Source organism: Platichthys flesus, chromosome 4 (genome assembly GCF_949316205.1).
Source record: "Platichthys flesus chromosome 4, fPlaFle2.1, whole genome shotgun sequence".
In the NCBI taxonomy this organism is placed as follows: domain Eukaryota; kingdom Metazoa; phylum Chordata; class Actinopteri; order Pleuronectiformes; family Pleuronectidae; genus Platichthys; species Platichthys flesus.
In genome coordinates this window covers 26,411,514-26,436,496 of record NC_084948.1, presented here as the reverse complement: position 1 = coordinate 26,436,496, position 24,983 = coordinate 26,411,514, and the positions used below count along the sequence as shown (strand labels likewise).

Here is a 24,983-nt window from a genome sequence, read left to right as displayed (position 1 = left end):
ATGAAATTGTTCTTTATTTGGTCTCAAAGGACTGAAAGACTGGAAATTAACATTAAGTAGTTAGTTTAGAAATCACAGGACGACAAACATGATGTGATACAAGGAGACTTTTTTAATTTAATTTATTTTTCCAATATGAATACATGACATTAATAAACTACAACAACAACTTCATGTTACAGTATCAGGATGTGAACAACTGGTGTGAACATTAAAGTGCATTTCAAGTGTTCGTTTCTCTGATGGATCAGATCCATGCACTATGACTCACACGTTACAGAAACATTTGGTTTTTCATCCACACTTCTTTTCCATCGTCTTCTCTGCTGTCCCTCTTTTGCGACCCTTTAACCCTATCTATTAGCTACTGTTCTGGAGGCGTGGCACTGCACACAAGCAGACACCAGGGGGCGGCACCATAAAGGAGGACAGAACATGTCTTGCAGCAAACACACGGTTTCTCTGTAGTTTCTGTGCTTTTTGAGGCTGTTACAACGTTAACAAATGAAATCTGATTAAATAAGACACAGGTTTCAGATCTGAAAAGCTCAGATCCCAATTAGAACTGTATTATAGACCTAAAACACACTAATTAGTTCATTAGACCGAACCAGCCAGAGAATCATGAACACGAGTTAACGGTGCAGTGAAGAGTCTGGAGGCGTTTGGACCATGATGTGCACGTGTGACATATAAAGAGGAGGAGCTGAGCGATACAAGCCCCTCAGAGGAAAACAAAAACAACTACAGATTAGATAAGATTTTCATAAAATGTGAAGTTTTAGTTTCAGCCGTTTTATGAATTAAATATTTGTTAGTCCTGAACGAACGACCAAATCCTACGTCACAAAAATAAACGTGACCAGAAAACAGAAGAAACACACAGGATGAAGTGAAATCAAACAAACCAGCATGGAGCTACAGGTTTGTGTGCGACTTCGAGGCAGATTCTGTGTGACACCAGTGTTTAACAGGAACATTTGTGCCGTTCGGCCGTCGTCAGTTTAGCAAAGTCCTTTTACGTGTGCAGGAAGTGATGTCACGACCAATCAGGCTGTCCGTCCGTCCTCTCACCTACCGGTTGGGGGGGGGGGGGGTTATTGCGGCTTTAAGACAAAGGGACCAGCAGAGGTAGAGCGTCTGTTTCCTTTCTCGCCGCCTCGCGGCTCAGCCCTTGTTGATGGTGTTGTACGAGGGCTGGGACCCCGGCTCCAGGGGCCTACTGGCGGCTTTGTCGTTCAGGTAGGGCGGCGCCTGGTCGTCGGGTTTGCTCTCCACGATGGGCTCCCGGTCCTCATCCTGGTCGGACTCCTCGCAGCGCGGCAGCTGCAGGAAGGTGGTCAGGCCGTGCAGGTCGGCCATTTTGTGGAAGGTGCGCAGCAGGAGGTACATCATCATCAGACCCACAAACAGGTAGACTGCAGGGGGCAGCAGAGAGACACAGGTGTCACAGGAGGTTATTTACTCAACAGAATCATTTCCTGTTTGCAAAGATAATTTACCTGAAGCTGCCTCACTCTATCGGATATAATGCAAACATCAGAAGGTTTGGATAAGAACTTTAGACTTTAAATAAAGATGGCCGACATGACAGCTTCCCAAAAAAATGAAACCAAAGCGTCTCGATTGCCCCCTGGTGGCTGACTGCAGTAAATGCCTGTTAAGGGGAAAAAACTGTCCCATTTGATACTTTGTAAGAAATGTGTGGGGCTGGTAATATTAAGAGAATCGTTATAATTAAGGGTTGTCATTTAGAGTACTAGATAGAACTGTGAATAAAAGAACATCTACACTCGACTCCGAGCACCACTGGTCCCCACACACACCACAATAATAATGCTGGTTGGATTTTTGCCCCTCGGTTTCTTCTTCTTTGGAAGTGGTTGGTTTTGAATCACAGCAGGCCCGAGGACAGAAATGAGAACAACAGCGCCCTCTAGTTGTAGTTGCAAGAGGGTGAAAACCACCTCTGTTCAACATTTGTTTTTCCTGCTCAGATTCCTGTGTTTGCCTCAAAGCCATGAGGTTCTCTTCTGTCACATGTTTGCACTAAACTGCCCCAAATAACCACAGGTCCTGGACAACAGTGTCTCACTGCACAAGTAGGCCAACAGGGGGGGGGGGGATGGACCAGGGTCGGATTACAGAGGCCTGGACCCTGAACTGGACCGTTACTGTGGGAAGTTTACAGGAAGTGTGGTGCAAAGGAAATCCTGAGGGACACAGGACAACACGAGAGGCTGTCTTTCTATCTGCAGGATTCACATGTACAGATTCAAGCCTTAAAAATGATTTAATGCAACTAACCTGGAGTTTGATTAAAGAGAAATAGATAAAGAAAGTTAGGAGGAGGTTTATGTTTTCAGCCCGGAGGCAGAACCAGGAGTTTAAACGACTTTAAAAATGAGCTGTGAGGTTTGAGCTTGACTGATAATCTAGATAAAGGACTTGAATCAGAGAGGTTTAAATATTATACTGTTTATATTTCTCCACGTTGTGAACTCTTCATGGTGAATAACAGCATGTGATGAGTTCAAGGACTTTGACGGTTCAAACTTCACAAAATATTTGCTCTTCCACGAGTCACTTCAAATGGTAAAAAACATCAAACAGCAGTTCTGTGCGTCTTGATCTCTTTGCATGGTCAATACTCTACCGAGGGTTTCAACATGTTTGAGGTCTGCATGTTTTATAACTTCAGGTCCAGAATATCTATAATATGAAGCCTTCACTTTCTCCTCGAACAAAAGCTCTTGACCTGTAAGCTTCAGTTTGACAACAGAATAAGACGAGAACAGGAGAACAAGAGCAGCAGCTGCAGATGTGTTGTTATTTACAACGTGAACACTTCAGCTGGACAAACAACATCGACTTCACGAGGCGTCCCGTCATCAGGCTGCGAGAACAACAGGCCCGGATCACTAATCCTCCTCAGAACCTGCAGGGGCAGTTTGGGTTAATCTGACTCGACCTACATCATGATTATGTAACACAGCCGGTATGACGAGGCAACAACCCAGCTGCTCCGTGTGAACCGCCGGGCCTCCTGCCGACCTGGAGTCAGGGGATTAGACGAGAAAGCACAGAGAGGAAAACCCAGCGACAGTGAAACTGGAAGAACAGAAATATCTCAGGATGAAGAGGAGGACGAAGAAGTCAATGAGGAGATTCCAGAGTGATGAGGGCCGACGTCTGTGCGGATGTAAACAACAACACTGATCTTTCCACAGCAGAATTTTTACGTCAGGTTCTGCCTCCTTCTGCTCTACAGGCTCCGCCCCTGCTGCTCTACAGGCTCCGCCCCTCACCTGAATGCTCCCCACATGTTCCTGCTGTCGTGAACGAGTCGGACCTGACAACCTGCTGCTGCTGCTTCCTATGGTAAAGAAATGTCCAGACCCATATCTCCAGACACTTTCAGTCCTGAATACAACAGACCAGCCTCCTCACCATGAGCCTGGTTTGTCAGATACTCACTGTAGACTCTAGAATCTGAAACAAAAACAAACAGCTCGTCTACTTTTAGACAAAAGCATCATCAAAGGCCCGATTCAATAAGAGAGAAAACACTCTCACACACATGATGGAGGTTATTTGAGTATGAAAATAACCCCCATCATGTGACTCCTGTTCTAAACAAGAGGGGAGAACCCCCCCGCCCCCCCTCGGGTCCAGAGCAGAGATTCATGTTGAACATCTGATCATAAGGAAGAGAGTGGTCTACACAGATAAACAACATGTTTCTGTCCAGCGACTCACTGCTCATTCTGGAAGGAGGCTCCAGGTCACATGCTCTTCTGAATGGTATCGCTGTTTGAATCTGCACTCAGGAGGTTATGTTTTCACCCCGTGAAGCTGTTTGTTTGTTTGTTTGTTTATTAACAAAACTCTCTGAAAAGTTGCGACATGGACCCAGAAAGATTTGAAGCTTTTACGAATTCTATTCTCCTTCTGTCTTTGTTTGCCTGATCCAGTGCATGTTACCGTCACCTGCAGATCAGTGGAACAAAGTGAAACCATCGGCAGAGCGGCACACTCACGTGTTTGCATGTGCACAAGGCAAACAGAACGGGAACCTGCTCAAAGTCCTTCTGCAGGTCAGAGACCCTCTGAGGTCGTCCTTCATCAACATGATGAGGAGGAGACGAGAAAAGACTCAAACTTTAAAGTCTTGAGCTTTTCTCCCCAAACCTGCTGACGCTGGGGGTTACACAACAAACAACAGTTTGTTTATGAAACCGTTTCCTTCAGGAACAAATCTTTTATTTTCTGACATCCTGACAGAATACTGTCAACTATACCAAGACTTTGAAAGTGAGTGGCGTTGAGGCCTGGCCCGTGAATATTTCAACACGTCTATGATGCATTTCAAGTGTGAGTGAGACTGTGTCTTCATGATAATGTTAGTTTTAAAATAGAGTTTTTTATATGAGGCATTTTAAAAACTTAAATGACCTGCGCCCACGGAAGCTTCTCAGTAGCTTATTGGTAAAAATCTCCGTCCTTACTAAAACATCTGATGTATGCTCCGTGTTCATTCTTGTAGTTGGTTTAGGTTTTATTTAAGTAAACTTATGAGTCGAGGACGAGGTGGAACCGCGTTTTGCATTCGCTGCTCGTAGTCGGGTCGTTATTGATAAGAAGCGAACGAGGACGACTGTGTAATCAAGGTTTTGTTCTGTCACGTCTACAAAGCATCCTGGGACGTTTCAAACTAAAACTGGAGCAGCAGCGATTCTAAACGTCTCTGGAGTGAGTCACTCAGTGTTCTGATCCATCCACATTAACACTGCGGCTGCATTAAAAGCTAGTTTGCTGCCTCGGACTCTCAGCTCAGTAAACAGCGACTGATATTAACGTCACTGAGTCCGGCTCATAATGAGACAACACCTTCTTGTCAAACACACACGGCCATCGAGCAAACATCAGAGAGACGCTGAGTGAGAGCAGCTGAGAGACAGGAGACTCTGATCTCAGCAGAGGGAAACAAGAAGACACGTGTTATCTATAAAGTAGAAACATGGACACGTGGTCTGATCCTTTTCTCTTCTGTCTGATCTTCAGTCTGATTCTCTCAGCCATAACACATCCAATTTGGCTCCTGATCTACCAGGGACATGTCCACGGATGAACTCACCCATGACAGAGACCTGGTACAGCTGCCTGTACTTCTGTCCAGGCTCCATCCCCGGAACGAAATCCCCAAGTCCGATGGTGCACAGCGAGATGAAGCTGAAGTACACGCCATCCAAGAAGGACCAGGACACCTCCAACGTGCTGAACACCGCGGCCGGAGCCAAGAAGAAGCACAGCACCATGAGGACCAGCATTAACAGGAAGTGGACGGCGGTGGCCGACCGAGGCTCCATCCCCGAACGCTGCAGGAGGCCGACGGGAGCGAGGACCAGAGGGAACATGAGCCTCTGGACGCAGGCGGTGAGGACCAGCATGGTGAAGGGGACTCCTATCAGGGCGTAGACGATGGAGAAGGCCTTCCCGGTGTCGGACAGAGGGGTGGTGTGACCATAACCTGGAGGTGGAGAGGGAGGGACAAAGGAGGAGAGAACATTGTTAGACACTGGACTAATGGAGCCTGGGATTTCCTGCTTCTCTGTTTAAGATCTATCATCGGTTTTATTATTATCTTCTTCAAATTATTTAGACCACAGTGACTCGATTACACAAACTGTTCTGAGTGTTAATATAAATATCATCCTACACGGCCCTTAAACGCTCCCTACATATATTTGTACAGTTTTCCCACCACTAATAATCTTCATGCAGAAATATAGAGAATTAACTTAAGTGACCATGAATGCAACAGCGGGCGTAAAGTAACAACTGCTAAATCAATTATCCTCCAGTATTCTCCATCCAGTCAGGAGCTGCTACGGCCATAAAGTGTCAATGACATGAATCATTCCATTCTGTTTCGTACGAATCTTCAAATCGATGAAACTAATTCAGAAAGTCGAGCATGAACAGAGTGGGAATCCCCCCCCGACGTCCAGTGGTGCGATGCTTCGTGCGGAAATGAGCATCTCCTCCGTGCGAGCGATTGGGAAACAGCAGGACTTTGATGATCAGCTTCGTCAACGTGCACCAACACTTACAGCCACGGTTGGTAATCCTGGTAAAGCACTTTAGAGAATATGCAATCGATACCACCCCCCCCCCCCCCACCCCTCCCTCCTCCTCATCAAACCAATCCTTTCACTCTGTCTGTAAGAAATGACTGGTTGTGATTATTACTGACCTGCGAGGGACACAGACACCGGCTTCAGAAAAAAACTCAACAACTCTTCATTTAAATCTCTAGGGGACAAGTCATGAATAATTAAATAAATCCTGGATTCAAACACAAGAAAACTGCTGTTTTTTGCTTTGAATCTGAAGCTTAGTTACTTCCTGTCGGGGTTTGATTTTCTAGACAAAGCTGAGTTTCGTTATTTTCTTTTTGTTGAATAATCTAAAAACTAAATGCAAAACTTTACAACTCGCGTCTCTTCAATTTCCTGTGCAGATTTTCAAGTTCATGTTTCTAACATGCTGCACCTGCATCACTGTGTGTTCTACCTCAACGTCCTGTTTCAACAGGAAATACAACAAATTAAGGGCGTCGGTTTACTGTGACACAAATATCAAAACTTCAGCTGAACAAACAGCAGCCGGGAAACTTTGAATAGAGAATGTGAACTAATACCAAAGATCCACTTAACTGCTTCTGCAATGGATGTGAAGACAGACGTTCAACACCAACATCACAAAACTCAGATTCAGCAGAAAACACAGTCGAACATCTGCACCGATGGAACCACGTCTTTACAGAATATTAGAGATATTAGCCGGAGAGTCCCACAAGTAACACAACATAATGACCCTAAGACCTCAGCAGAAACAGACCAGACAACAAACTTCACATCTGTTAAACTACATTTTACAAGTCGTCATCTGATCCCTACTTTGTTTCAGCAGGTATCAAAATCACTGTCTGATTGAGAAGCAGGTTCAAAACAGTAAACACACACTTTCCATTATTATATAAGATTTGTCCTGATGGTAAATCAGCTCCTTAATTCGTCCACAGCACAAACACAAAACACACATTTCTTTGAGGAACAAAATAAAACTCTTCGACTTGAGACCATGTCTCCGACTCTCGGGTCTTTAGTCCTGTAGCTGCAGACATAAGCTTTTATTTTCATGATCTAACAGATGAAGGGATCTACACTGAGCTGCTTGTGTGTTTGTGTGTGTGTGTTTTGTGTGTTTGTGTACCCAAACAGGATTTAATTAGTCAAACGTGCAGTCGCTCTGCGCCGCCTCGAGACAGAAATGTGCCGAAACAGCTCATTCTGAGACCAACACGCCCACGGGTGCCCTGATGGGTGCAAGTGCATTATTCCACTGAAACCATGTGGGTGTCGAAGGGGAAAATAGAACTGTGTCGCTCAGAAACCAGCACTGACGTGTCATTTAGTGTCAGGTGTAAAACTAGATCAGATCTAATATCAACTTCTGTTAAAGTCTGATCTGTGATAATCTCGACTGAATTACAAATTAGAGGGACTAGAGTTCACATCTCTGCCGAGGCCCAACTGTCTCCTTTTGAAACCACATTTTAATTCACAAGATCCAGACTTTTATTTGGATCTGCTCCAAATTACAGTCCTCTGAATGTGCCTGTTTTAGTTTTTTTTAAATCAAGAACCATGAATTATTCTTTGAGAAAACAAATGTCCCACCTCTTGGATCCACTCCCTGATCCAGATACACACACTAACTTTAAAGGATTCTTCATGGACCCACACCACTTCCTTCACAGAGTTTCATGCTGATGCATCAATAGCCATTGTGTGATTCCAACAGACAGACAGACAAACAGTAAAGGCCTCGTCGTGGCAATAAAGAGGCTACATGAGCAATTTAGGATTCATCCATGAAGACGCATGGTTTCCCGGCTTTTGTGACACTTCAACGATTAGTAGAGGTCGAGATATCCTTTACAGGGTCCTACATTTCACATCATACCACGTGACACTCGACTTTCCCTTCCTTCTTTCAATCTTCAGTTTTATGGATTTCATTTCCTCACAATACTTTTAAAAAACTATTTTCCTCTGTGTGACCTGGGGTTGTGTGTTTGCTAATTGTTCTCTTCTTCAATGTGTAGTTTCTTTATGATTCTTTGCTGCAGGTGAAATCCTCCTGCAGCCTCTAAACTCTAAAGGTCTGTTTTCTGCTCTCGACTGAAATGTAGTGGCCTGTTTGACCTGAGGTGTTTGGTTGTGAGAGGTTAGTGGTGTTGTGGTTGTGCATATTAAGTACAGTGTTTCCTTCCAGCTAGTTTCCTGTTTGGCCCTACATCATGCTGAAGAACCACAGGTACCATAAGCTGATGTGTTAATACTGAAAAACAAACAATATAGAGCATAAACTACATATAATTAGATTAAAACAACAATAACACTGATGCATTAAGTACAACTCACTACGAGTTCAACAGTGCAACTCACAAGTAAACAATGTTCCACCAATGCAGTATTTAACTGCCACTACTTCATATCTTAATACTTATTTTAACTGTGCATCGTTTCCTTCATCAGGAGCCAACAGTGAACATGTGAAGCTCACAAACCAAACAACAAACAAACTTCTCATCTGTTTGTGTTGTGTTTTCATATTTTGGGTCCAAACTGCTGGAATGATCACATCTGAGGTGAAAGTTGATAATTACCCTGAGATTTGATTATTTGCCTCCACTCGACCATGAAGAGGGTAGAAAGTGTGTGGATGTGCATGTTCATCCGTGACACATGACGAACTCTGCACTTCCTCTCGCACCCAGCTCAGGTCTCTTTATAGCAGAGGGGGTTTCACACCAAGCTGCATTCGTGAGAACTGAATCAGACCCTGTAGTCTTCTGCACACATTCATAAACCCTCCATAACCACAGCTTGGTCTCATAACTCCACAATAAAAACCTCTGGAAGCTCGATCTGAAGAAGAGAATCACTTTGCACGTTCTGCCCGAACCTCCACATCTGGCTGAGGCGACAGAAAGTTGATTTCACTTTACGCACACATGGATTGAACTACTCCCCCTCTGGCTGTTTGGGTTTGTGAAGCTGCACAGCTGCAACTTGTCAGAAACATCCCTGACACGTGGCAAAACATCACCAGAAAGCCATGACAGGGGTTTGGTGTTTCAGATCCAGCGAAAGACAAAAAGCTAAGTCCAGATATTCACAGCCTATGGCTCAAATGTCGGCGCTGACATGTGAAGTTTGGGTATTTCTGCATCGTGCGTAAAAGTCCCTTTGTCTGAAAACACCCAGGGTGCTTCGGTGTGAACTCACCCACAGTCGTGACCAGGGTGTTGGCGAAGAACATGGACGAGGCCAGGTCCCAGTTGGAGGTGGCGGAGGAGTTCCTGAACACGGACACGCCATACTTGTTGGCCGTCAGCACCTTGACCAGAAAGAGTTCGAGCGACGCGGCGTTGACGCAGCTCTGGTTCAGAAAGTCCTGCTTCAGCGCGTCCATGTCCCGGCGCAGCTTCTCCTCCACCGGCCGCTCGATGCTGGAGAACACCAGGGCTCCGAACATCAGGTAGATGATGTAGAAGAGGATGAAGCCTGTCAGCAGCAGCCACGACTTGCCCACAGAATGCATGTCTGTGCTTCACTCCTGGATCAACATCAGTGAAGCTGCGCACAGAGATTCACTCCGAGCGTCTGAGGCCACTGTGCCTGCTGCTCGGAGTCAGTGGAAACAGTTTGAGGGGCTGGACCTGAGTGAACTTGAACCCCTCCTTTGTCACATCAACCTCCTCCCACAGAAGAGGAGGAGGAAGAGGTGGAGGAGGAGAAGGAGGAGGAGGAGGGTGTGTTCAGCTCCGGTTCCTGGAACTGCATCCTGGTCAGAATCCGGATCCTGGAGAAACCTCAGTGAGTCAGAAAGTTAACACAGCGTCATATCACTCGAGAACACGTTTCTTTAATTCAATGAGAAGTTGGATGATCTTTGACAAAAACTTTTTTAACCGATTTCAATTCAACAAAAACTTTGACATCAGTTTGGAATGAAAAACAATCATCCTGTTTGATCGGTCAGACGAAGCGAGGAGAGACGCGTCTACTGGTTCCTCTTGTGAGTCACGTCACTTAAACTTATCTTTATTGTCTTCATTTGAATCTAAATTTATCACTTCACCTCGTACAAAATCTTCCACCATGTTTGTTCTGGTTCAATCTGACAGACTTGAACATTTTTATTCATTTACATTTGAAAAAAGTTCCAAAGTTTTACAACCTTTCCCAGTTTCTGTTGAAACTCAAGGTTTTCAAGTCCAGTGAGAAAACGTCAGTGTCAATAGACTGAGAAGGAAAATACAAGTTTAAAGTCAACAAAAGCATAAATAAAAAAAGCTAAATCATGTAAATATAATGTTGAACGAGCCTTTCCAGGGATGAGAAGCTGGAAAAGTAAATATGTTCTGCAGCAATGGAGGGAAATGAATGCTTGCACAGATGAAACTTACAAACTCTGTACAAATATTGGAATAAACTGTCACTTCCCCATCAGACTGATCACAGCTTAATCCTACAACGAGATCATGACCTGAACCAGGAGCCGAAGAGAAGCAGACAAGGTTTCACATGATGAAGGAGCAGAACAGTCTCAGAATTAAACCCCACAGAACAGATCCGTGAGGATTCATCCAGGTCACGGCTTCTTCAGGAGTCACACGAGTTCACCTCGGTGATGTCAGTGCAACACGTTGATCTTCTGCAGAGGAGCAACGTGTGGTGGAGTGGAGAGAAAGTCCCAGTGTGCTGCTGAGTGGGTGAAAGAGTCAGATTCAACTTGATGATTAAAGCTTTTATTTATCTCTGTGCTTGGATCCCAGAGTCACTTCACTGAGACTTCACAACTTATCTGTTGTTGCATTTCTGTTGCTGACACAGACCTTGGATCTGTGGATAAGAGGGTGACATGCATATGTTCATGTGAATGCAGCCGTTTGCAGGTTTCCTGTGTTTCAATGGCCTCGCTGCTCCTGGATGATCTCTGTGGGTCACATGAGGCTCGGAGGTGGCTGCACTCAGGACGAGGGACATCAGACATAAATCCATGTCTGATTACCACAGGACCAGGAAGACGGTCTGTGATACCTGCTGATTCACTTCATGTTCTCTTTTCATCATTTGTTTGTGCTACTTTGTGTAATTGAAATGTTCCCCTGACCTCAGAGAACCCTGGTGTGGGTCAGAGGGCAGGTCACAAGTTCCATGAAGCACTAAATGATTTTCCACCGGCTCTAATGCCACTAACAAGAATGAGATCACACGGCACGAACACAGAGGGGCTGTAAAGAATCCTGGTAAGAAATGTTCAGAGATGTAAAGGAAGCAGACGCTGCTCGTCAGACCTTTGACTTCGTGAAGAAAATAGATTTTCACAAAATCATAATTCCATCTAAAGTTAGAGAAGCTGTTAATATTACACTTTATTCTATTGTTTTCCATCTGCATGTGTCTCATGGCTGTTTCTGGTCCAATGCAGTGATCACGTCTGTGTTGATAATAACCCTGAGAGAGCAGCAGTGTGGAAACCTTTTGGTTTCTTCTGTCCCACCCACTGCAAAACAGAGAGGAGTGGACCAAACTGTGGATTTGAAGAATCATCGCACTTTCATTCCATCTGTGTAAAAACAAAGAATAACCCTAATGCCACCAAAGCTCCAGCTCTTGTTTTGTCTCACAGTCGCAGTACAACTCTCTACTTTCTCCTGGAAGTCATGACTGTCTCGTTTTTTGGTGTTTATGTAAAAGGCCGGCTGACTCATGCGGTGTGGACGGCGAGGACGAGCAGTCTGCCCCCCCGCACTACAAAGCTGTGTTATCACAGCTCTGCAGGCAGCTGCTCTGACTCAGCAGAACAAAGACTTTAACTCTTTCTGCACCACAGCCGCCTCATGTTCATCCAAATACAGGATCACACTGATGATGCTGGAGTTATATCGACATGTAAAGCAGCCGAGCTCTTTAACGTTCCCTGAGTCCTAACCTGTCAAACCTGCGATGAATGTTATGGATCCATTTCAATAAATCCTGAGCCCGAGGACTGTGATGTGTGAAGATATGTGAAGGTGCAGGCAGGGGCTGCATAATGAGAGGGGCCCCTCAAGAACCTCCGATTCCATTAGTCCACAGTGACTTAGTGAGCAGCTCCTTGGCTGAAACCTCCTGATGAGGCCCCGTGATATTAGCTGTCTGCAAAAAGCTTTGTAACTTTGGAGGTTTGTTTGAATGTGTGTATGATGTTCCTGTGACCACGGTGGAGGTTTGCACTTTACTGTTGTTTATGTTCATGCAGCGTTTGCACCTTGTTCGTAATTTTGATAAAGGAATAATTTGAAGATCAGAGTGATGTGGTTTGGCATCATGTGCTCATGTCCCTTTTGCCTGGGGCCCTTAAAGTCCCATGTAACAATATCTGTCTTGATGAAAACAGATTCATATTGAGGGAAACTTCATATATTTATGATTTATCTGGAGTTTAAACTGGGTTTGGTTAAGAGTCTGTTGGGCCTTGCTGGAGATCTGAGCTCTGCTGAGCAACATTCTGGTTTCATCTTTATCTTTGTCCTTCACTTTTCTATTATATTCTTCAATGTTTTCTTGCCTTTGATGTCTCCTCATTAAAATGTTACATCAGCGTTTCTTCACTTCCTTTTTTTCTGGGAGGCCCTTTAGGTGACCTGGTTTATGTGGAGTGTGCTTTACACATAACGTCTGAGTGACTGATCACTTTGCAGCGTCAGGTTCCTCCAGCCGCCTGAGAGCCTCCTGGAGATGTTTCAGGAGAAGCTACACATCTGGAACAATCCTGCAACATTTCACGTGGAGCAGGGAGCTCGACAGCAGCGTGATGAATTTCACACTGACCACATGTCGCTGGTCATGAGTCTGATTGTGTTGAAAGTGAACACAAATGTCACAAACCCTTGTTGTGACTGCACTGGATTCAAATACCATCAACAGAAGGAGTTTGGATCACTTCCTCTGACTGGGAAGTGAATCCTGCTTCAACCAATGACTCACAACGACTTGACTTCACAAAGAAACAGGAAACTCGTCTCGTGGTTTTATTTCCTCTGATGATGATGATGATGATGAAGATGAAACTGAGGAAGCAGTCATCACACAGTATCATTTTTATTACATCAGTTACCAAGGCAACATCACTCTCTTCCTCATGTGAACAGATCAGAAAATATTCATCTTCTTCTTTTTCAGAAATTTCTATTTTCTACAAATGACCGAGACACACACACACACACACACACACACAAACGTTTTTGTTTCTGAATTTCATCACAAATAATTGGACGAGTGAAATATACAACGAAGGAGAAATCAACGTTCTGACGTGAGATAATGATTCGATGAGTCTGAACAGAAACTGGGCAGTGACCCACTGACATGTTCTCAAAATATATCCCTTTGATTGGCAGCTCGATTCAAGTTTGGCCCAAGATGAGAACTCGACTGCAGGAACAACGATGCATTCAGGTGACAGACAGCCTGTCGGAGAAAAACCCGACCAGACAACAGAAGAACAAACATCACATGCCAGAGATTTTGTTAGTTTGAGTTTCGCTGCATCTGACGCGTTTGCCCTGAACGTGTCTGTCGGTGACGATTCTGTGATTCTGTGTAAACATTAGAACTTTCTCTGGTTCCTGTCGGCACCGACTGGAAGACAAGCTTGTTGGAACCAAAACTGTGTGTAAGGTTCATTCCCATCATTGTTTTGTTTTTTCTTCTTTCTGTTACACAATGAAAGCACATGCATCCCTCTGCAAACTGTAACATGTAGAAGTCATCACAGCCTGAAACAGGATCTTCATGGAGGTCCTGACCTTGCTCTGACCTCATCCAGAGGCTCTGCTGCGAGGAGGCAGGTGTCCCAGGGAGCTCAGGTGAGAATACAACAGGAAAACGTCCTGACAGTGAGTGAGCTGCTGACGTTTCTAACACATGACACAAAACTGGTGGAATACAAATATCCATCTATTCATTTTCTCAAAGGCTTTTCTTTCCAGCAGCACAGGGGAGCTGGAGCCAATCCAAGCTGTACGAGAGGTGGGGTCAGGTTAGAGTCTCCATCTCACCTGACCCCAGTGTGAAGGTCTGTGCACGGCAGGAGACCACGCAGACAAAAAGAAAACAAGCAAAGTCCACACAGAAAGACACTGAACAAACTGGGGTTCGAACCAGAAACCTTCTGCTGCAAGGTGCTAACCACTGCACCCCCAGACCACAAACATCTCAGCATGATGAGGAGGATCCACCGTCAAAGATGGATAATAACTGTTCCAGACTTAAACTATTTCCTGCTTCAAACTCAATCTGCAAACTCCTGAGAAATTCTACCCGTCATCTGTGGAAAACATAAGTTGACCCTGACACGGTGACAACACATACGTTCGTTTTAGTTATTACTAAACAAAGGGATGACAATGAGCTTTAACATGTGTGAGAATGTGACACTGAGTCGAGCAGGCCAGAGGGGCCGGGGGGTCGGGCTCTGCAGACAGGGACACTGAAGGAGGACGTTGGACTGAGACACCCAGCTGCGACCGAGCTTCACGTCTCTGCCTCTCGTCCTGAGGAGGTCTGAGAGGTCGACTGCAGCTTCATGTGTTCACATCATCTGTTCATCATTCTGAATACTACAGATACAAATACCTCCCACACAATGACTACTTCAATACTTTGGTGGTAATAATACTGTAAACTGCTTCTTTGTTATGGCCAGACTGTGTGAACCGTCTCCTCTCTCCGTCTCATTGGTTGATTTAAACAATGGGTTCTTCCTCTTTTGCATAAAGCAGCAGATATGAGGAGAACGTGAGGATCATAACTGACTTTGCAAATTTAAACTGCTCCGAGCTGCCTCAACCGTCACAGATAAGCTAATTAGCAGCAAATCAACCATTCAAAAGCCTGAATTCCCTGGTCGTGAATCATGCATCAGCTCATCAAGGTTTAATTCAACCATCGAGGCTGTTTCTGCCGAGCAAGCAGCTCTGCCTCCGAGACAAACACGACTCACAGGAGGTTTTAGATCACCTCCCTTCTGTCCAATGTCCCTAATTCAATGTCTCAGTGTTTCTGAAGCTACAGCATCTTCTACTTAGAATGTTCGACTCATCCTGCAGCCGGACACTCTGGAAAAGTGAGAAATGAAGAATTAACACAGGATTCAAACTGGTCGAGTGTATTTTTCTTTTCAAGGGGCCTTTAATCACTTTAATTTCTCTTCAATCACTGGACGTGTTGCTTCAATTTTTCATTATAAACTGGAGAAATGGGGAGTTCTAACTTTTGAATGAATAACTTTAGACTTAAAACCTTTTCAGACAATAATAAACCAGGAGGGACAACAGGAGTGAGGACCTTGGAACCTCGGCTCTCGAACATGTTGATAAAAGAAAATCAAACTGGGAGGTTGGTGGTGAACAGGATGGAACATGTGTGATGAAAGATTCCTCCACCAGCTCTACAGGAGACGACGTGGCTCCACCTTCACGTGTTCATCTTCTCTCAGGTTCGTCAAATCGTCAGTTTGAACAGTTCAGTGAGGAACCTGTGGTGGATCCGTCTCAGAGCCGCAGTTCTTCAAGTGAACCTCTGAGTTACTCCGTGACGGTTCTGTTGTAGTCGTAGGACAGGCGTCGCTTGGTGGCAGCGTACTGGGCGTGCTGATTGGCCGAGGGGAGGCCGGGGGAGAGACGCCGGTTGGTTGGCCGGGGAGCAGGTCGGCGGTCCTGCAACACAATCCAATGGGAGTGAGAAAAGTAAAAACAGGAACACAACCCAGTGATTAACAACACACAGGAGGAAGCTTGTGAATCATTAAAGTTTTATCTGATCTTATTCATGAAAGAAATATTCAAAACATTAAATTGTATGTGTTTCAATGTAGCATTGAGTTTAAACTTTTGACATTTTATTGCATAAATTTTAAATGATTAACTGATCAAAACACTTTCAGGTTGATTGAAAATAAACATTAGTGAAACTTTTATCCTCCACTTATGTAATCTATGACTTTATAACTATAATAAAATATATAACTAAAGTAAAAGTAGACTCAAATATTAAGTTTCTTTTTTTGTTAGCATTCATAAAGCAACATAATAAAAATAATAATATGATATCTCAATTTATATTTATAACGATGGACTTTACATAGGTTAAAAACAGAGAAAGCAAATAAAAGCAAATAAATAGAAATATAAACAAAAAATAATAGAGAATAAAAACATGGATCATTTTATTTGCTGAAGAAAAGACTTGTGACTTTTACTGTATTACTCATTTGTGTAATAGTCTGTGACAGATTAGATGGAATCATAAGCAAATAAGAAAGAAATTCACGAGCAGCTAACAGACGCTCATGAATTTCTTTCTTATTTGCTTTCTTATAATAAAGCACTGAAACGTTTCACCCAGTTTCCAGAGGAAAGTTCTGCAGGTTCTGTTTGATGCGTTCAGTGCGTTCCTCAGAAGTGTGAGTGGTGCTTCTGCACACAGCAGCGCTCACATGATTAACATGGAGCTGCAGCATCACTTTACATAGAAGCCCTGGAGCCTGGCACAGGGAACACTGAGCGCTCTGTTCCTGCTCTCACATGAAACCAGGAGATATGCAGGGGAATCGTGCGTGTCGGAGAATCCGCTGTGAAATCGGATTCTTCTCTGACCGACCGCCGGAACATGTCAGCGTGACGCGGGTCAAGAGACACGTTGTGTTGTGCAGCCGGAGCTGAGGCGTTACTCACGGTGGGAGGCGGCTCCAGGTGGAGGGTCGTCAGCAGGAGGTCACGGGACACGCCATTGGCTCTCTTGTATCTCTGACCAATCATTTTGTTCAAGTCGTGGAAACCGTCCAACAGCCTGCGACACGAGGGACACATGTTAAATTACAGATTAAAATAAAATACAGATTTGTGTCAAACCATCACACTTATATTTTATCACATTTAGGACAATAAAACAAAATCAATCATTATTGTAATTGTTTTGTTTGCGAATAGCAATATAAAAAAGGTTCAGTATATATGGATACTTATTTAAATACAGTGAGGAGGTATAACACATTATTGATTGACCTCAGATATATAAGATGTTGTTGTTTATCAAATCAGTCTTTAAACTTAAAAGAAATAATTACATTTATAGAAATATTTATATATATTTGTATATAATTTTGACCATATCGTCCAGCACTGATCATATATACAGTTAATCTTTATTCAACTGGAACCAGCTACACACTCGCATGACGTGTGAGTGAAAGGTCACAGACAGACTGACCTTTACTGACAAAAGTTCTAAATATGGATATGAAATATTTAAACCTTTAATTTGAGATCATTATATTTTATAAATGAAAGTGAAAACTGACGGCTCCACTTCACAAACGTCAGTATTTCAGGAAGCAGTACTGGTCAAACTGCAACAGGCATCGCACACAGTGTGAATCTCCCACTGGTTTTACAATCACTCTTTCATATCCTGCCTGCAGTTCACCCCATTAACCACTTGGTGGCTACAATTTAAAACTTCCATGGATGTGTCCGAGCTGCACATGTGACCAGTTGAAATGAGGCCTTTGTTTGGAAACCTCCCCCCATGCCCCGCGACTGAGTTCATCAGAAACCAACTGATGCACATGTAGAAGTGTTTAAATCGCTGAGTCACCTTGGTTCTCTGAGTGAAGAGAGAAAATGATTCCTCTCACTATAATTAAGTTTATACAACTATTAACCAACAACTTCTTGTATGAATGAAGTTCAATTTTAACTTAGTATTTCGTCCTATTACACTGCACAGAAATCAAATTGTTGTTTTTTAAATGAAAGAATGTGAAATTCAGAATCTTTCTTTCTCTTCAAGCTAATTATAAAGCAGATCATTCAGATTTTCCAGCGGCTTCAGATATCTCATCATCTCAAACTGCCAAAGGAGACCAAACATTCACTAAGCACAGCAGGAAATCTAAATGTTATGTGGTTATGTTGACACACACATGATGAGGACCCGGTGGAGAAGAAGGACGTCTACGTACCCCTGGTCCTGGCTGGCTCCGCCCCGGAGGAGCTGCGTCAGGGTGGGCACAGTGTGGGGGGCGCCCTGAGGGGAGCCAGGCGGCGAGGGGAAGGCCTCAGCGAAGACAGACGCCTGCAGAGGAGACAGACGGACAGAGAGGGAAGCATCAGAGAGACAGCTCAGTATAACAGTGTTTTCATCTGCCGGCTGCAGGAAGAAGAGCAACTGGATTAGTAAAGACCCCTTTCATCCCAGCCATAAACATCAGAGACAGTTTCACCCCCCAGGCCATAAGACTTTTAAACTCCTCCAAACTACAAACACTCCACTAAATAAGCACCGTGGCATATTTGCACTATTGCACAAAATTGCACCACTGTTTCTTCTTTCTTCAGCTGTATATATATATTTAGATGTATATATTTTATTTCATATTTTAAATTGTTGATATTCTATTTTACACTATTTTATTCAAATGTTGTTTTTGTTTTTTTAATTCTTGAGCATTGTTAGAAGAGAGCCTGTGACAAATGTTATCTCTGAGCATTTGATAATAAAACTCTTGAATCTTGAGGAGATTTCTAAACTTTGCCAGACCACAGACATAACAGCAGATGTCAGTGATTTTTAACTCTGGTTGTGAGTCATCCAGTCAATGTTTGATTTTTATGATTGGAAATTGCAGAGCTTCCAGTTCAGCTGGTGAAATTAGAATGATGTCTGTGAGTGCCTCAGAGGAAAATGATCATTCAATCTCATAATGCGTTCAGATCAGCTCGTAAAAGTCTGTGAGTGATTTGCTTTGGTGTAAACAGCCACTCATTGGTTCTCAATGAAGACGTATGAACACAGATACAACCGTACTAGGCTCTGATTGGCCGACAGCCTGTCTCTCCTCGCCTCCACAGCGCTGGTCGGCCACCATTGTCCCGCGGCGTCTCGACCTTCGTCTGACGAGGGAAAGGCCGTCCAGGCGTCGTCTGATTGGTGGAAGGAGCTGTCCGTCCAGCCCTGCGTCCACTGGGTCGAGTCCCCGGCTGCTTCCAGACACACACACACAGTTATAAGCAGAGATATAAGGATCTTACACAGGAACCAGTTACTTTGTCGTGGGGAAGATCTCCAGTCCTGCAAATCAAACCAGAACTATCTGAAAGTGCAGAGGTTTAGATTCTTGTACTCTGGCGTGAAGTGAAGTTACAACTTGGCAGAAAACTCCAGAGCAAACTTCTGACAGCACCTCTGCCCATAAACCCTCCTCTGATAAGCCTTCAGCAATAAGTTATATAAAACACAGACATAAACTGAGACGATCTAAATAATGAGCAAACCTCAGCTCAGCCTCGTTGAGCTCTGCAGAGGAAACTGGGCTTGGAGGTGATTATCTGACAGCAGCATAACGAGGGAACACAAAGACTCGATAACACTGAGAGAGGAACACAAAGGCACAAACACACACAGGCTCAAAGATGCCAAACGGACACATACATGTGTCAGAGTGACTGAACAAGAGCCAGTTCGTGACTCAGTGAACTGGGAATGAGTCTGAAGTCGTTATTCATCACCGTGTTTTCTTTTTACACAAAGACAAATCTTCTCGATCAGCTTCCCACAAGGAGCAACGAGATCCAACATTTCAAAAAGACACATTTCTTCCTGGAATAGTTTCATCACATTAGGCCAAATTGTGCTTTTGTTCTAGCTTTTTCTTCCTAGTTTGAAGTGGACATTGTTCAGCTGGAAAAAGATTTATGCAACAAACCATCCTTTAATCAAAATCAAACCAAAATCAGTTTTCTGGCTCTTAAACTTTGAACCTTTTCATAATAATAATACATGGAAACTAACTTGTCCAAACTTTGGACACTTTCCAACTCCATGTCTGAGATCAACTTATCTCGAGAACCGTTCATCTTATCAACTTCACACTAAACTCTGTATCCAATTCTCCCCCGGAGGTCATGTCTGAAAACGACTTGTGGAGAAAGTGCAGTTTCCTATTTGGTGCAATTGGAACACGTTCGATACTTGAATCTCTGAATTGACGACTGATTCCTCAGTTCAGGTTCTGATTGAGCTTCACTGAACTTTGATAAAACAGGTGAACATCTCTGTGTGCAGCAGCAGCAGCTCTTTAGTTGCTCAATCTCTGCAGGTCACTTTCACGGATTCAGACCATCATCACCACAGGTCAAAGAACCAGCCCAGTTCCAAACAGGCAGGTTCAGAACGGTCATTTCACTGGTTGTAGAAAAAAGGTCTGAAACTTACAAACTGCACCGTGGCCCTTTAAACCTGAGCGCATGCACACACATTCCTGAAACTGTACAAAAGGTTAACCTTGCACTAAACCTCTGAGTGTACGGGGAGCCACACAGGAGCTGCTGATGTCTTCATGTCTCTAAATGTGCTTTTCTGACAAGTTTCAAAGTCTGTGCTCGGCTTCTGACCTGTCATCACTGACCAAATCTCCTCTGTCACATGACGACTGACTGAACTACAGACGCCAGAGAAATGCTGGAGGAGGGAGAGAAAGAGGGAGAGAAAGGGGGGGAGGTTTACAGAAAGAGAGAACGACAATCAGGACACTCACCGACACTCGCTCTGCTCCCACAAGGCACTGGGGCAGACATGGTGACCCCCCCGCCGCAGGCCGGCTCTCCGTCCGCCTGTATGAACACTCCAAACTCATCTTCCTCCTCCTCCTTCCTCCTGTCTGCAGCGGCCACGGTGGAACCCCTCTCCTCCTCCTGCTCTCTCCCGCACCTCCTCTTCCCCTCCTGACTTCCGTCTCCGGCCGGCGCTCTGAGCACCTCCTCCTCCTCCTCCTCCTCCTCCTCCTCCTCCAGACAGGGCAGGCTGGTTGCCATGGGTCCCAGGGGGGGTGGAGAGAGGTCAGGATTAGCCGGGCTCGGTGCAGGAGAGGTGGAGGGATCAGAGCAGGCCACATTAGGGAGGTCAGTGCTGCTCCCTCTGTTCTCCTCTGGACGTCTGATGCTGCAGGTGTCTCCATCGCTTTCCCTCGGTCCCCTGGACCCGTCCCCTGAGTCCTGTCGCCTCCGCTCATCTTCTGCTGGACAGTTCTTCTCCAGGTCTTCAGAACTGTCCCTCAGTGTGTCACTAATGTTTGTCTCCTCCCTTGTGTGTCCGTCATCACCTTCATTGCTGACTCCATCCAGCTGCCTCTCCCTGACCTCCTCTCCTTTCTCCTCTGACTCCAGCTCGTCTCTCTGCTCAGACTCTCTTCTCCTGCTGTTGCATCTGTTTTCTGTTTCGCTCTCGAGGATGGAAGGATCTTTGAGACGGAGAAGTGAAGATGAATCTTCTCTCTCCTCTTTGTCCTCATGTTTGCAGAAGGGCTGAGGTTTCATGGTTTTCTCATAAGGCTCATCATCCAGCTCCCCTTCACGATGCCTCTCCAGGAGCTTCTCTCGGCTCTTCTCTTGTTCTCTCTCAACCCAACCGGCTTGGTGGTCAGCAGAGCAGACGCTGCCCCCTGCAGGCGTAGAGGACTCAGGGGAGACAGGACGGGTGGAGACAGAGACGTCCTCGTAGCAGTCGGAGACAACACAGAATTCCGCAGGAGTCAGACAGACGGTCCTTTGCTCCTCTTCACTTTCAGCTCTCTCCCTCTCTGCTTCTGCACAATCAGGAAATCCATTTACATTATCCACTTTGTCTTCACATGGATTTTCAGTTGCTTCTCTGTCGTTAGAGCCTCCGCTGTGTCTCGATTTAAAATTGTCGGTCAAGTGTCCGGACTGGACGTGAAGGATGAAATTGTTTCTGTTACTTGTTTTCAGAATCTCACAGTTTGAATCCTGCTCCTCCTCTGAACAGTCGTGACTCCTGGGAGTGGTTTGCATCTTCGGCTCCTCGCTGCTGGCGGCCTCTCTAATCTCTCCACCATCACAGCCACTGAGGGACTGGGGCTGAAGGCAGCTGGATTCTAGGTCAGGGTTTGCAGAAGCCAAAACAGCATTAGAGGACTGTAGCTCCACTTGCTTCTCCTTCCTCATTCCTCTCCCATCTTCTGTCCTCGGACCCTCACCTCCCTCGCCTTCATCCTGGCTCTCCCTTCTCTGCTCTCTCCTTCCACACTGAGAACAACTTTTAGCAGAAACATTGTGGCAGCATCTAGGGCTTCTGCAAACTCCCTCTTTCTCTTTCTCCTGCCTGGCTCTCCGGCCATCCTGCTGCATGCTGGGAGATTGTTCACTCTGCAGGCCTCCTTTGTCTCGCTCTTCCTGTTTTTCTCCTGCAGCTCCCTCCCTGCTCCTCTGCTGCCTCTCTTTGCTCACGCCTGTTTTCTCACGTCCGGCTGCGTTACCGGACTTCCTCCATCTCCGGCCTGATCGCACTCGAACCCGGTTTGCTCCGGCCTGTGCCGGCACATTTGACCCGTTGTCCCTCCTCCCGGGTGGAGCGTCTCTGCCTCCGACTCCTGTCTTCCCTCTCAGCCACCCTCCGACCCCGCTGGAGGCTGCGACGCTTGTCCTCCCAGGACCGGGTTTAGCGGTCGAGTACAAACAGCTCCCCTTCTCCGTCCGCAGGAAGAGGCACTGAGTCTGCGTCTTCCCGCTGCCCTCTGAGGTCTTCAGAGTGGCGACCGTTACCAAAGCTCCAATCCCAGCCTGCCTGGCATCCACCCCCAAGGGAAGCCCGTACCCCATCCGGCCCCATTCACCACTCAGGTGCACATCCGCAGGCCGGGGGCCGGCAGTTGAGCCCTTGTGGCCTGCGGGCGGAGCTGTGGGGGCCTGACCTCCTCCCAGAAGACCACCAGCCTTGCAGCGGTTCTTGGAGCACAGGGCCCAAGCTCGGAGGCCCCGGATCAGCGGCAGGTCTCCCAGGCCCAGCTCCAGGCGGCAGGGGAAGGGCAGGGAGGCTCTGGAGCACTTCTGGAGCATCTCCCGGGTGGAGCCCGACACATTCAGACAGGGGTAGTTGTTGTTGTTATTCTGCTGGAGCATGGTGCTCGTTGTTGGCCTCATCTATGTTTTATCAGTTTGTCCTTACTTACCCTTTATCAAAATGCAGCCTGTCAGGTCGAGCTGAACTCGCTGAGAGGAAACGCTGCCACTATCAGGAATCTATTCTTGATTCAGAGCGTGACCACGCATCGGTAAAAAGATTCAGAAAGAACACAAAGGGCATCATGAAGCTGCTGGCATCCTCTGAAGAGACAAGTCTTAGTTGTCCTGAGATTGTATCTTAACAGTTAATCCTCAACGGAGGGTTTGGACAAGAAACAAAAGGAGTAAATCAGAGTCAGTTGTTTTGAGCAAGGGAGCTGGAGCTGCTCCTGATCCTCCGATGAGGAGAAGAGACGCTCAGGTCAGACGTGGAGCTGTCAGTGCTGATGATGGAGAGGATAAGGAGAAGTTCCCCCTCAGTCTGATGCTCCGTGACGGCGTCTTCGGATCCTCGCTACCGTCCCCGAGCCCCTCGTCACTGTGGACTGACTCCGCTGTCACTCAACAACCTGCAGGAGACAAGACAAGGAGATCAAGAGTCTGGTGGAAGAAAGTGACCTGTTATCACAATGAAGCAGCAGCAGAGTGGTGTGATGTCGTGAGGATGGCATCAGGAAGGGAGGACAGAGACGTCAGAGGGACTCTACGTCACTGATTTAGTTTGACTTTGGTTTGGCTCTGTGGATTTCAGCTGTGTGTGGACGAGGGAGTTTGTCAGATGTCAAACATTCAAGTCCAAACGGCTCCTACACACACAGGCCTCCGTTTGATGTCTAAATAAATGCAGCAGCTCACCGTCCATCAGGGTGCCGGTTCAATTATCTGTTGCATCAGCCACAGAATCATGTCAGGGAGTGAGCAGGAAAACGCCGGTGACTGTAATCCTCTGAACACCCACTGCTCATGCCCACACAGCTGAGAGGATCTACTCAAAGTGACTGAATAAGCAGGGTTAGCCTTCTGTGATGAAGAGGAGTCAAACCGCAGGGAAGCAGCACCACCTGAGAGGAAGAAGCCTTTTCTCACCTCAGCGTGTGGATGTGGATGAAGGGTCCTCCTCTCTGCCTCCTCGTTGTTTACAGGAGCCTGTTCAAGCCTCCCTGGAGATGGAGCATCCTTCTCCGGGCTCAGCATCATCCGTCCACTCGGCCTGCACCACCACCACCACCTCCTCCAGCACCTCCTCCGGCACCTCCGCTGCTGCTGCTGCTGCTGCACAACCGACCCGTCCGACGCCGTTCAGCTCCGTCCCATCGCCCGGATTCAGAGGCCTAGCTCAGCCTGGATGTTCGCTGCTTCGCTCCGTGTCTCGGTCACTGCGCATCAGCTCCTCCGCCGCTGAGGCTGCACCGCGCGCCGCCGCATCTCTCCGCAGCGCGCACGATGACGGAGCTGCTTCCTCCCGCAGCCCACTCACACGCAGGGAGGGCGATTCGTGCCACACATCGGCAGCGGAAGTGTATGAGGGGTTGTTGATGCCACACACAAACCGCTTTTCCTCTGGTTCAAAAAACGACCTGCAGGTAAAACCTGGATAATTGGTAGTAACTGTAACTAATTACTAATTTTCAGTAACTTGCCCAACACTGGTCCTGAACAATATACATGAGAAGTGTGAAGCTGATAGAATGAAGGGTTCTCCAGATAAGTCGTTTTCATACACAACCTCAGGGTAAAATCTGGAGAATTGGTGCTGGAGTTTTCCCAGATTTTGATTTTCACACATGCAGAACACAGCAGGAGGTTTTCTGGACAGGAAGTGACATATAAGCCCCACTTTAGAGATCACGTGATCACGTTTACAGCGTCTTCGTCGGCTCTTATCAACACAGACTCTCTGGACAGCGTTGTCGTTGTCTTCTACGTGTGAGTCACCAGC

At 45.9% G+C, this 24,983-nt stretch overlaps 2 protein-coding genes and 1 long non-coding RNA gene across 3 annotated transcripts; 1 reads left to right on the top strand and 2 right to left on the bottom strand.

The window, feature by feature from the left end:
- Positions 1-89: 89 nt before the first annotated feature.
- Positions 90-9,803, bottom strand: kcnk6 (potassium channel, subfamily K, member 6). The gene is made up of 3 exons (XM_062385628.1): positions 9,360-9,803; positions 5,138-5,530; positions 90-1,418 (listed from the first exon to the last, which is right to left on the bottom strand). Exons 1-3 carry the CDS (start codon positions 9,673-9,675, stop codon positions 1,168-1,170), a joined length of 960 nt encoding a protein of 319 aa, XP_062241612.1. The 5' UTR covers positions 9,676-9,803; the 3' UTR covers positions 90-1,167.
- LOC133951599 (uncharacterized) lies at positions 9,689-12,724 on the top strand. The gene is made up of 2 exons (XR_009920484.1): positions 9,689-11,166; positions 11,256-12,724. It is a non-coding gene; the product is annotated as an uncharacterized LOC133951599 (long non-coding RNA).
- A 482-nt stretch (positions 12,725-13,206) lies between these two features.
- si:ch211-14c7.2 (uncharacterized) lies at positions 13,207-24,504 on the bottom strand. Its single transcript, XM_062385614.1, has 6 exons — positions 24,131-24,504; positions 20,722-23,613; positions 18,993-19,165; positions 18,148-18,260; positions 16,859-16,973; positions 13,207-15,841 (listed from the first exon to the last, which is right to left on the bottom strand). The coding sequence occupies exons 2-6, from the start codon at positions 23,120-23,122 to the stop codon at positions 15,710-15,712; spliced, it is 2,934 nt and encodes a 977-aa protein (XP_062241598.1). The 5' UTR covers positions 23,123-23,613; positions 24,131-24,504; the 3' UTR covers positions 13,207-15,709.
- Positions 24,505-24,983: the final 479 nt, after the last annotated feature.